The following is a 13,702-nucleotide window of genomic DNA, read 5'->3' as shown; positions in this document are numbered from 1 at the left end:
TAGAAGCTCCATCTGGTATAGGAGGCGGCTAGCTAGGCCTCTGTTTCCTCATTACTTGATACTTTCATTTAGATAACCTTCGTATATCCATATATTTTAGGAAGTTTCTACTATATTAGGTTTCCATACTATCCCCCCACTGACCCTTCATTTTAGGGGTTCTCTCCCTGTATTTCCTCCCTCATCTCTCCTGGAGGCTTCCAGGGTTGAGTTTCTATGGACAAACAACTGAATATACATGAAAGTCCATTGTTTGGGCCCCTTGACAAACACGATAGGATGCTCATGTCTCCCTAGTCCGAATCTTCTCGCTTATGTTAAAGATATAATCTTGTAGGCAAACATGGTTCCCCTCCCCTCCGCAGGCACAGCAAAGGTTGTCTCGAAGGATCCGAAAGACTGCCACGAAGTGTGTTAGTGGGGAGCTTGGAGTGAGGGGACCCTGAAGTGGGAAGGAATTCTAAGTCTTATTGGCTGTAGATAAGTCAATTGAATAATGGCATCCTGAAAGAAGTTCAAGTTTGACAAGATTGAAATACTGCAACAAAAGTTATCAGGTACTCTCACAAGAAAGCAAAGAACCCAGCCACCGTAGGTCAAGGGCTTTGACTAAATTCCCTGCTCTTGCGTAGCAAATGAGCTAAGAATGAGCTATAAAGCTGGATGTAGTGGTTCAAGCCCATAATCTTAGCACTCAGGAGGCTGACATAGGATTAGGGTTAGCCTGGGCTACTGTATTTTAAAAAACAGACAAACCGTGGGTTATAAGATGAATGTCAGATAACTAATGAATCTCTCCTTGGCAGATATTTAGATTAAGGTCAAGGAAGGGACAAATATAAAATCTACTTAAGAGAAAATCAAAATGACCTAAAAAAAAAAAAAAAAAAGGACTTGTCTGAGCCCAGTGTGATGGTATCCACCTGTAATCCCAGCTCAGGAGGTTGAGGCAGGAGGATCAAAGCATTGGTCAATCTTGTGTCTTTCACTAAGAGAAATGTCTCGCACATTGTAAATACATAACTTCTGAATAAATAAACAAAATGTGACTACACATTCAAATGTGCAAAGAAACTACGTCACTGAGCCGTGTTTTCTTTATTCTCACAATGCCACTGCAGCTGTGCTCTACTGTTCTGTGAGCATGGCCTACAGCCCTGAATTGTCTACTGGCTGACATCATTTGTCTTTGTCCTTTCACGTGACTCAGACATGCCTCGTCACCTCAAGTGAGCATTTCCTCGCCAGCAAGAACTATGCTTCCTGTACCCTCAGCCTAAATTATGTCTGAGGTTCTCAGAATACTGACTGTTCACGGGAGGACACCCCACTGTTTCTGTACAAGGCCAATTGGTAAATATCTAAGACGTCTGGCCAGAGGCTCTCTGAAGTGACTCAACTGTATTCATGCCTGGGTCATGGTTTGAAAGCAGACATAGATGATAACTTAATAAAAGTGTGGCTGGCTTTCCCTCATGAACTCATTTACAGAATCAGGTGGAGGCTGCACTTTGGCCAAGGCTTCCGATCCTCGTTGAGAGGCCTCTGGGTAGAAGTATTTGGGGTGGGATGGGGACACAGGCTTGAGGCTGTGTTCCTGATGTAGGTGCCTCTCAGTTCCTTTACCTGTAAAAGTTGCTTCTACTGAACTCACTTAGTCCTAAGAAAGGACTCCAACACAAACAGCCTGATGTGTATCCAGAGGACAATTTCCAAGACCTCTTCCTAATTTGCAAAGTAAAGTTAAAACATGTTATATTTAAATAGACTTAACTTGTATTTAATGTGTATTTAAACTGCTAATCATTTACTGAATTTTCCTATTAAATTAGTTTTCCCATATGGTTAATACCAAGGGTAAATTGTTATAGTTTATGTGGTCTTTTATTTGCATGATTCATCAGTTTTTTTTTTTCAGAGATGGGAAAAGAAGAGTTTATGAAAAATATTTTTTTAGTTGACTTGGACAGACAAGCTCTTGGTCTTGTATCTCTACTAGAAACAGACAAGAACACTGTGTCTTTATAGCTTCTTATGTTTGTGCCTGAGTTTTCTCCATCTTGAATGGCTTTTTCTTTACTCCCGAATTCTAAGCATTATTTTTATTTATTTATTAAAAATGTTTATTTTAGGCTTGGAGAGATGGCTCAATGGCTAAGAGGACTGGCTGTTCCTCCAGAGGACCTGGGTTCAATTCCCAACACCCACAGAGCAGCTCACAATTGTCTGCAACTCCAGTTCCAGGGAATCTGATACACTCACACAGATATACATGCAGGCAAAATACCAATGTACACAAAATAGAAATAAATACATTATTAAAAAATATTTATTTTGAGACAAGGTTTCATTCTGTAAAACAGGCTGGCCTTGAACCCACAGAGATGTGCCTGCCTCTGCCTCCCAAGTGCTGGGATTAAAGGCAGACTCCCTACACTCTGCCCCTTAAGCATTCTTTTAAGCCCATCTGAAAGGCAGTCCTGACCTCCTGTGGTACTTAGTGGAAGCCCTAAGAGAACTGTACTCCATGTGCTTTGCTTTTATAGTGAACCTCAGCTTTTTCATGCCAAAGATTGAGTCTTATGTTTTTGTGAACTCCCACCCTGCACGAATATAGCGCAGAATTCTCCTAGGTGTCTGAACGCCTAAATCCTCCTATACCCAAGCCAATCATCCGTGAATGGCAAGAATCTGGGCTTGTGTTTTGCTCCACACTGGTAAGTAGTGTTTCTGTCTACACCCTCCAGTGGAGTTACTCATCAGTGTGACATTTGGTGGCACTTTCATTTCTTCCTGTGCTCAATTAAAGGGCTTCAAGGAACTACATTTTCTCATCTAACAGCCGCTTTGCAGAGATTTAAAAGCATCTATGGCTGCTCACTAGACAGAACCTTAACAGTATAAACAGCAGTGACTCACAGAATTTGACCTTCAACAAACAGAATCACTTTTACTAAGATCTTAGGAGCCCAGAAAGACAGAGGGTTGGGGGAGGGAGGAGTAGAGGGTCCTCCAAAGGGGCAAAAGGAGTGTGGAGCTATGAACCACCTCTGCAGAGGGTGAATCAAGACTCACTGTCAGACTGTGGACTTGCAGAGCAGGAAGGGACCTGAACGACCACCCAACCTGATCCTGACCCCAGCATTTCACCCCTGCAAAAAAGCAAGGCCTGCCAGTTACATCTGCTCATCTAGAATTGGAGTACATTAGGTAATGTATATATTTAGGGATTTTACAACATTTACAAAGATCATAAGAACATTAATATATATATATACATTGTATGGGACTCAATCATTCTGTAGGAATGACTGCATTGTCCCCAGAAGATCTGACCCGGGGAGAATCTTCTAGAACACTCTACCTTCTCAGAGGCAAGGACAAGCACACAGTAGTTCTCTCAAGTGTTCTCAAGACAAGGCATTTGTGGATATGGAGGCTCGTCACTGGACTGACTGAACATCCCACGAGGCTTCCTGTATCTGTACGGCACCGGGTTATATAAGGCCACTTTCACGCAAGTATAAAATGTGCTTGAGCAGTCTGCCATACCTCGAGCTTCCCTTTTCTTTCCTTCCCCCTTCCTGCTCATTTCCTTTGTTACCCTACAGTTTCTTACATTTTCATACCTGTACCTGTATGAGCTTAAGTATCTACATAAAAATCTAAGACCCACCAATGAGAGATAAATGTGATATTCTGCCTTTGTGAGACCAACAAATTGCTCAATATGATATTTACCTCCAGTGGCATCTGAAGTGTTGCGCCTCCTCCATCCACTGCTGTTTTTTGGGTATATGGATTTAAAAGTAGTGGTAGAATCGATGAAACAGATGTGCAACTTACAAGGGGAAGATAGTGCTGTATACCTAAATAATCCCTTCAGCCCTCCTCCCTCCCCTCCTCCCTCCTCCTTCTCGCATGCATGTGTTCTTTCTGGACCTATATGCTTATCTTAAGATTCTCAAGAAGTCTGTGGTGAAATGACAGTGGACATGGACAAGGAAGGAAGCTATCCCCTCAAGAGAAGCACTGCAGATGACAGCCGAGTGACACTAAACCCTCCTCTGACCTTGGGGAAAGCCCTGGCGTCTTCGGAGCTGGATCTCTCTTGTGGTTTCCCCAAATGACCCATGCACATTACAGGGATTCAACCTCAGAGGGCTGTCCTGAGAATTACAGGCAAGCAACAGGATCTGGGAACACTGCGTAGAAGAAGGACCAAGACGGTGTGCAGCTAAGGACACTTCCATTGCTTAGAAGTTCCCACCCCATCTTGTTACCTCTAGCTGTCTGAGGAAATTCAGATTTTTCTGTAAGGTTTTTTTTCCTTCTTTGCCCCCTGACCACCCATCCCGCGGTTTCTCCATTATTAAAGCAAATTTCATGTATAAGCAGAACAATGGTATGACCCACCAGGCATCTGTTCACCCACATAATCACACAATACCTCATGGCTAACCCCATATAACTGCATAGCCCATTCCTCCCCGTTACTAAACCTGCAGGACTGTTTTGAACGGAATCCGAAGCACACTCCTGGTTGCATAGCTTTTGAAAACATGCAAGCCCCAGACAGTTGCTGTTTCACTGTTGTAGTTCCAGTTCCGACCATCAAACCTCAGGGCTTTATGCACGCTAGGCAAGCATTCTACCACCGAGCCTCACGTTTAGTGCCCCTTTTCTTTGGATCTGGGTGCATGTGTGTGGGGGCGCATGTGGGTGTATGTACATGCTCGAGCATGTGTATACACGCGGAGGACAAAGAACAGCTTTGGGTGTCACGGCACAAGTGCTATTTGCTGTGGCTTTTGAGATAGGAAAGAACAGCTTTGGGTGTCACGGCACAAGTGCTATTTGCTGTGGCTTTTGAGATAGGGTCAGTCTGGAGCTGGTCTGGAACTGGCCAAGTAGGCAAGGTTTGTTCAGCAGGTCGAATGGAAGTACATCTCTGCCCCTAGCACTGGGATTACAAGTGTATGTCACGACCCCTAGGGCCTGGGGCCTAAACAGAGTGCGTCAAGACTGCGCTATCTCCCCACAGCCTCTCCATTTTATTTTCTTAATTCGACGACCTCGATGTAAATTATTATAGTAATAAATCCAAGGCAGTGGTGGAGGTGTACTCAGGGACAGGCAAACACCTAGAAACGGATGACTTAAAAGAGGAGACAAGAATTTAAGGCAGAAGTGAAGCAGGGCTTTCGTTGGGAACTGCTACATGCGGCAGTACCAGCTGGGGAGAAGGGCTGTTTATCCCCATCCCATGCATGGGCTCTGTCCTCACTCCGGGTCTCTTCCCACCAAGGGAAGCACAGCCACTTGCTTTCCATTTCCCCAGCCCTTGTGAAGGCTCCGGGCTCCTCCGGTCCAAACACAGCTTCTGATTCGCTTCCTTCCTCACCGCTTTGGCCTTCTGCTGCACAGAAGGCGCTCGCTCGATGAACACTTGTACACTGCACGGGTAAGCGGTGAAACTTTCATCATCTGCCCTGTATCTTAATGGGGTTCATATGTGCTTCTCCCTGTAAACTCTCAGTTCTACAAGGGAGAGGATGCTGGCTGTTAAATCACTGCTGTATACAGCACAGCAGATGCATTTATCTGTACATTGTAGGTGCCCCACGGATGGCTTATGAACGGAGAGACACCCGCGGGGTAGACTTCACCTTGCCAGTCAGTGTATACTGCCTTCTGGAGAATTCCATGTAAATTTTGGGCAGGCTAGCAAAGTTTTAATTGGTAGTCTTACCCGCTCTCCTTGGTTTCTTGTTAGGAGAGCACATTTAGGCCTTCCGTCACAATTGAAAAAATAATTTGGGAGTGAGTTTTCTCTGTCTAAATGACATAGCAACACCTGCCTACTAACACCCTAACCCCAATTCTGCCCCCTCTCTCAAGGGGAAAGCAGTGCCGAGTTGCTGTCCACAGGACAGGATTACAGGCATGAATCTGAGACAAAGGTTCTCTTAGGCTGTGTCTGGTCATTAATTACCACCTGGAAACTTCAGGCTAGGCCCATTAGAGCACTTCATAAACCTCTGATTTTAAATGTTTTCCCTCAGCCGTGATTCTGAGGCAGCTCTCCTTGTGATGGAGGACATTCATTCCTTAACATTTCTGAGGCTCATTAACTACTCTGTCCTAGTGGCTCATTAACCAGGCCATTAGGGACTTGGTCTCAGGCAGGCAGAAACTTCCCCTTGTCCTCCCCAAACCTTCGCGGGCGGGCTCATAACACCACCAGTGGCGTGTGGCTAGCTGCACGACTACTGTTGGGCCGTGAGGGGCCGTGAGGGGCTGTGAGAGGGCTGAGCTCACTCACCTGCTATTCTCCCAATAGGCATGGCGTGCTCCTCTGGTGGAGACACAGAGACCATGATGTGGTTCATGTAAGCCAGGTCCTCCCGATGAGATAGGTTGATGGGCTTCCCTTCCCGATGCATCCCATCCTCAGAGATCCGGGACTGTTTGAAGTCCACTGAGTGCCGGGGGTTCAGGATCAAAGGGTGCATGATGGGGCTGGGCATCAGCTGGATCACTCGAGTGCTCTCCTGCCAGGGGCTGGAGGGCTTTGGGTTGGACTCTGAGGACGGCGGGCAGTGATTATTCTCCATAGGAGACACTGACAGGGGGTACGATTCCTGGTGGTTGTTCTCCTGCTGTAGCCTCGGCCCCTGGGCTCTCTCCGCTGGCGAGAGGCGGCGGATCATGTTGTCCAGGGGGGACCGCAGGGGCCGCTGCTGTTCGGGGTCAGGAGAAGGCCTGTGGTTTGTGGTGATGGGTGACCTAGGGCGATGTAAGAGTTCGATGGTGGGAGGGTTGTGGTGCACGTGCTCCGCTGGCGTCCTGGGTGTCCTCTGAACGCAGTTATCTGTGGGGCAGAAGAAAAGACAATCACAGACCATCGTGAGTCTGCAGCCCCACGACCTCATCATTGCTCTGTAGGCAGCTGGACTGAAGCATGGAGCCTCTCTCAATCCAGATCCCTCTGTCTCTCCCGCTGCTCAGCCAAAACTCCAGAGCACACACTTGAATTGCCTTCCTACCCTGGACAAGCTAGGAACGTCCACCAACATTCTATCTGGTATCTGCCAGTGCCTGAAAAACACAAGGAATCTCAATGCCCTTCTCTGTCTTCTCCTCGATTGACTCCTCTGTGTAGGGTTCAGAGGTGAGGTGTTTTAAGGGGTTTCTCTCCAGATGCTCTGGTGACTTTAAGCTTTCTTTTCTCTATCTCCAGGTGTTGTTATGGCTGTTAGCAATGGCGATTCATGATGACTCTATTCTATGTCCTGGGCTTTATTATTTAAAACTTGGGTCATTTTTAGGAAAGAAATACACTCTATACCCATTTCACAGATTATAAGAGTGAACCACAGACAACTTCCCAGTGGGTAAAGGATCAGAATTAGATTCTAAAATCTGCAAGTATTACGGCACTTGTCACACAGGCCCCAGGGGACATAATCATATACAGAAACCTGCTCTCAGCAGCACCGACTGAGGTTTTTGTAGCATGGTGACTTTTGTACTCGACGGAGCTTTTAGAAGCGTGTCCCTTAGCGTGCAGATAATCGTGAACTCATAGTAGTGGAAGTAGGAAGGGCGGGCTCCTCATGGCACTTGGATTTACACGCTGCTGAGGACACCCGAAGTGTCCACAGCTCTCGAGCTGAAGTAGCTGTGGGACTGGACTGAGGATGGACCAGCTCACCGGAGATCTGGGTTCCCTGTTGAAACTCAGGCCAGGTATCTGCCCATAGAAATGTATGAGCTAGATTTAACTCGTAGACATCTATCGTCATGGGACACCCTGGCCACGGGTGTTTCTGAAGCAGTCTCAGCAGGAAAATGAGCACTTTTTGTTGATCCCTATTCTGGCCACAAACTTACTCATAGATCTAAGTGTTAAAACAATGCTAAAGACATCACTTTTGCCTATGTGAGAAACCCAAGAAAGGGAAATGGGACTCTACCAGGGTCAGAGAAAGAGGTGGGGTTCATGTAATGTTTATATTAGGCTAGCATGAAAATAGCGATTATTTTTCTTTTTAATATTCTACTAGATCTTCCTCATCACTGGAGGCACTGAACAAAAGATACAGTGAATACAGCATAAAGACTCATAGAAAGGGCAATGCCTGTTTCATGACTGCTGTATGATCTGATGCCACAGATTCAAGAATCCTTCCTCACTGGGACAGCTATCCTAGGACACTAACTTACTAACCTAGATCACTAAATGGTAAGAGTTCTAATCAACTAGAAAAAGGAATGAAAGAGACGTCAGCACCTTGCTGAGGACTGGTGTTCAGGCAATATGGTATCTCAGATATGACAGGAACAGTAAAGGATTTAAAACCAGCCACAATTCACCTAACAAAGAAAGAGGACTTCCAGGTTCAATAATGGCAAACCTCCTACAGGAAGACTTCACAGAAGATGGATATAATAAACTAAAAAAAAAAAAAATCCATGTCAAGATATTGGACAATGACCCCAAATAGACGAAAACACAAGGAACTTTACTCTTCAAAGGTGGGACCTTCCTAGAGCAAGACATTATATGTATCCATTCCCCAAGAATACCCTCATCAGTGATGGTACAAGGCAGTTTGAAGATGAAAAGAACTCATGTGAGCTGTCAAGGTGCAAGGAGGCGCCCAAGACGGAGACTTGCGGAAGCCTCATCAAGGGCACATACCAGAGAGAACTCCCAAAACGGCATGCTAAAGTTCTCTCACATTCTTGTCTGACTCCTGAACAATACACACCCCGGGGAGATATGAAAGCAGGGGTTATGTGGCTGAGAGTTTACTACGAACAGAAGTTCTGGCTCCTGACCACTGTAGTAGAGAAACAGGTCAGAGCTTGAGCCTCACTAAGTTAAAAGGCTCTGTCAACACCCCAGCATGGCTACATGTTAGTGTAGAAAGCCCTGTGTTACACTACAAAGGGTCCTTGCTGAGGGCTAAAGGCAAAGCTGAGACAGATTTGCCCCAGAAAAATGTAAACCAGCTGCTACACAGTGCTTGAAGTGACTGGTTAACAGATGAACTGCATAAGGGTCAACACTCTTCACAGGAATATAACACAACCCGACGTCTCTTTCAACATGCTAACTGTAAAGTTCAGCATCAACTCAGTTTTTCTAGACACAGAAGATGTGACCTATTATTAAAAGGCCACCAACAGAAACAGATTCTGTGGCACTGATGGGATTAGCCAAAGAGACTTTAAAGGAATTTAAGGCAGCTGTTAGCATTTCAGGGACATCACAGTCACAATAAGCAATGACATACAGGAACAGTCAAAACGGAAACTTAGAAAACAAAAATGAAGATTCTAGAACCAAAAAGTACAATATACGAAATGAAAGAGTAGACTGGACAGACTTAATAGCACATTGGAGATGAGAGAGGAAATTAAAAACAAATTATGACATCACCTAATCAAATACGCCTAAAGTGTACAAGGAAAGAGAGATAACGGTCAAGTTTAAGTAATTAGAGCCACAGTGTGAACAAGAAACTAGAAAATTCCAGAAGCTCAGCAAACCCAAGCAGGTTATACACAATGGAATGTCACACAGGCACTTGATAGCAAGTCCGCTTAAAGTTCTAAGTCATGGGCAGTCTTGGGCTGGGTGTGGTGGTGCAAGCCTGTAATTTTCGCATTTGGGAGGTTGAGGCAGGAATACTGTCAGGAGCTTCAGGCCAGTTTGGATGGTGAATTTAAAGCCAGCCTGGGTTGCACAGTAAAATCTTGTCTCAAAAATCAGAGTGTGTGGGGAGTAGAATCCTGAAGGCTGCGGGTATACGGTAGCCGAGGGAAGGTCAGGATAAGCATAATCATTGCTCATTGAAACCCCCCACCCCGAATCTGAAACTTGCTGAGTGTGTCTTTATAATGTCACCAGTGGAATACGCCACACTGTGACATTTGTTTCATCAACAAAACAACTGAAAAATATCCCATCGGATTCCCTGCAGGCTACAAGTGTAGTGTATGTATGAAATACAAAGAGAATTCATGTTTAGACTTGGATCTTAGCACCAACCTATCTCACCATAAGTCAACACTCCAAAATCTGGGGAAACAAAAAACAACCAACCAACCAACCAACCATGATCACCACCACTGCCACCGCCACCACCACCCCATACCTCCAACCCAAATCTAAACCTTGGATCTAATCCTCTTCTAAGAGACAGTCAAAGCCAGCCAACACGCGCCATGCATGCAATTGTTCAGTTATGACTGCTTGCTTTTAAAGAGGGAGCGGGGGGGGGGGGTGGGGGGGGGGGGGGGTGGGGAGATCCACCAACCACCTGCAACCTTGAGTCCCTTTCTAAGACTTTGTTTCACACTGTACATGTTTTGTTTTTTTGTTTTGTTTTGTTTTCCAGTAGACGACCACTGAAAGCATGGGGAGGAGTTTACTGGTGTGGAGCTGGAACACTGGCTTCTGTGGCTCTCATTTTATAAGCAGCCTTTGTCTTCATAGGCCTACCCAGACGTATTTATGGATGAAATGATACTCTGGGGCAGTGAAAAAGAGCCAGGGGGGTATGGAGGGAGCAGTTTGGTGGCGACAGGGTCTTGAGAGTGGTGCTGGACACATGGTACTTTCTTAGAGAGTCCTTTCGACTTCTCTATGGGGGATGGATAGTTTCTATTAGAAAGGTGCTGTTTGTTCTTTTCTTTTGAGAGCCAGGGTCTTACACTGCAGCAATCCTAACTCAAAGCAATTGACTTGCCCCAAGTCTCCCAAGTGCTAGGATTAGAGGCATGAGCTACTATGTCTGCCTAAAAGTTTCTTTTAGAAGTTGTGATCTGTGTTGCCTAGATAGAGGTTGGAATGGCACATGCCACTTGGCTCATATTCCTTCTAGGGCACTGACTGTTCTTTTTGTAGCTAAAATGGACCTACATTTTGCCACCCATAAAGACAAACTGTCCATGGTTCTTTTTTATTTCTCAGTGCAAGGTCACTGGAAAGTAATTACTCGGGACAGTTTCATTCTGGGTTACAAATATTTTCTAAATGTCACTCTTTGCTTAAAAGATGCTCCTCTTTACTTGAAAGACTATTAAGGATCATGGAGACCTTGCACTAGAAAAATATCCCATCTCCGGAATCCATTTCCCGTCTTCTAAATTACAAAACAGACGCAGGCGTTGGTCAATAATCTGGTTACCTGCAGGCTCTCTTTGATGTCTTGGCTTCAAGGCTGGGGTGTGGGTAGGTAGCTGGGGCAAGCCTTACCAGGGTTAGGAAGTTAGGGAGGGCTCCGAGCGGAAGCACTTTCATGCCAAGGGGAAAAGGGGAACTGATGTAATGTCCTGGGGAGATTTCACTCTCTGTTCCTGCCCAGGTCTTTGGGAACAATGAAGGAAGGAGACAGTACTCCAGATAATTCAACTCAGAGTGGACTTCAGACTTTGGATCCTGGGCAGGAACAAGATGTGGAAGAGCTTGATTTATTTATTTCTCTGCAGACACCACTGAAAGAGGAAGCATTTGATGAAGCTGATAACATTAATGGCAGACAAGTGGATCTGAGGGTATTTAATTCCCGGCTCCTGGTGGTCTGGGCACAACCGAAAGGTCTGCAACAAGACCTTCCAAGCTTTGTCTCAGTACAAAGCTTGTACCCACGAATGGAGTAGGCTCTGATCCTGCCCTGCTGCCTGTTGCTCTGTTATTCTGAGTTGGCAGCTGAGTGTGGAAACTTAAGAGACCAGAGCCGGCAGGCAGAGGAGCTCTGGACACAGGAAATACACTGCTTTTGGATAGTGAGTGCATTATTCCCCTCATATTTTTGTGTCTTCTGTCTCTTCTTTTTTTTTTTTTTTTTTTTTTTTTTTTGGTGTGGGGGAAGGGGTGGCCTTGATGTCTGGGTTTGTGTTTGGTAAGTTGCTCAACTGGAAAACTGGGAAACTGTCCACATCACCCTGTTCCGAAGGTCTTGATGGGGAGGGGAAGAGGGAGGCAGAGCTACACAGAATGAGTGTAGGCAATGAGGTTCCTCCCTAAAGCCCAGTAAGGACTATTCACTCTGGCTGACAGTGTGCTTTCTGAGCACAGAGCTTTGTCTTGTAAGTGTCTTCAGACACAGAGGATTCCATTCTTTGAACCAAATGTAAAGCAGATTCTCGATGAGAACGAGAGTCTTACCCGCTTTCCTATCATTTATTAGCTCCACCCCCAACTCCCACCCGTGTGTGTGTGTGTGTGTGTGTGTGTGTGTGTGTGTGTGTGTGTGTGAGACTGGGTCTGTGATGGCTAGTCTTGATTGTCAACTCCATAGGATACGAAATCACCATGCAAATAGACATCTAGGTGTGTTTAAGGGTGTTCTCAGTAAGGTTTTAAGTGAAGAGGAAGACCCTGAATGGTGGGTAGCTCCATCCAATGGGCTGGGATTACGGACACAATGACACAGAGAAGCAAGCTAAGCATCAGTCTTCATGTCTCTCTGCTCCAACTATGGGTACAACCATATCAGCTGCTTCACCCTCCTGCCAACGTGCTTTGGATACCATGATGGACTGTGCCTTCAAACTGTGAGCCAAAAAAGACTTTCCCTTTAACTTGTTTTTGTTTGCCATCTTGTCATAGCGATGAGAAAAAGAAACCGATATAGAATCCCATGTAGACCAGTCTAACCTTTAACTCACTACATAGTTAACAATGACCTTGAATTCCTGATTCTCCTGTTTCTATCATTTTTACTTGCATTCATCCAAACACCCCAATTCAATCACATACAAACATTGAGGAAGTCCAAAAAGGTTATGGCAAATATTCATATATCCCTGTCAACATATATCTCATGTCAATATTACAGGTCACCCTGCATGATCCCCAGGTTCCATGAAATGAGTCAGGGGACTCACCAGCCTCAGGCCACTGTGTTTCACAGGATTCCAGAGAGAACCACACCTCAGCAGTTTTGTAAAAGAGCCAAACAAAAGTTAAAGGCTCCAGTTAAACGTCCATGAGGTAAAAGTATATTTCATACACACACACACATCATGCCCTCTTAGCCCTATTATTGGGTTCTCAACTGTGCCTTCCCACTCCCAAGTTTGTATGTTTTAACTTCCAGGCTCCCAGAAGGTGGCCTTTATGAAAAGGAGATTCCTGGGGACATAATTAGTTAAGAGGAAGCCATTTTATGTGTTAGGAGGCTCCAGCCCACTGTGGGCAGCACCATTCCCTGGCCAGATGGTCCTGTGCTATACAAGAAAGCTAAGTGTGAGTCTGGGAGAAAACCAGCAATAAGCACACCTCCACGGTTATGTCTTTTTTTTTGTGTGTGTGAAAGGAAAACAGGTCAAGTTTAGAGAAAACAACAGGGTAGGTTAGCTGTAAATCTTGGCAGCTGCCAGGAGAAGGGGGACGGAGAGGGGAAGGAAAGCTGCCATTTGCAAGGGAGGGCAATAAGCACTTGTGTGGCAAAATAAGAGAGGGCTTCAGAATACCAGAGAAAACATGCTTAGCCCTTGGGTCAGTAACCAAAAAAAGGTATAAAGAGAAAAAGAAAAGTATAAAAAGAAAAGTAACGCTCTTATGGCACACTCTACACAGAGCTATCTGATGGCAGAGGTTCCACAGAGCTGTCTGATGGCAGAGGCACCACAGAGCTGTTTGATGGAAGAGGCTCCATGTGTCTGCCTTGCCATACTTTTT

The 13,702-nt window shown here is 45.4% G+C and overlaps 1 protein-coding gene across 1 annotated transcript in view; it reads right to left on the bottom strand.

Annotated features, from left to right (window-relative positions):
• The window catches only part of Etv6 (ETS variant 6), a 235,674-nt gene that overhangs the window by 13,473 nt on the left and 208,499 nt on the right, over positions 1–13,702 (bottom strand). The window contains 1 exon segment of the mRNA XM_021190142.2: positions 6,326–6,874. Within this exon segment, the coding sequence (XP_021045801.2) occupies positions 6,326–6,874 (549 nt within the window).

This window comes from Mus pahari, chromosome 2 (assembly GCF_900095145.1).
Source record: "Mus pahari chromosome 2, PAHARI_EIJ_v1.1, whole genome shotgun sequence".
Lineage (NCBI taxonomy): Eukaryota > Metazoa > Chordata > Mammalia > Rodentia > Muridae > Mus > Mus pahari.
The sequence above is the reverse complement of the archived record's forward strand: the minus strand, read 5'-3'. Positions and strand labels throughout refer to the sequence as shown.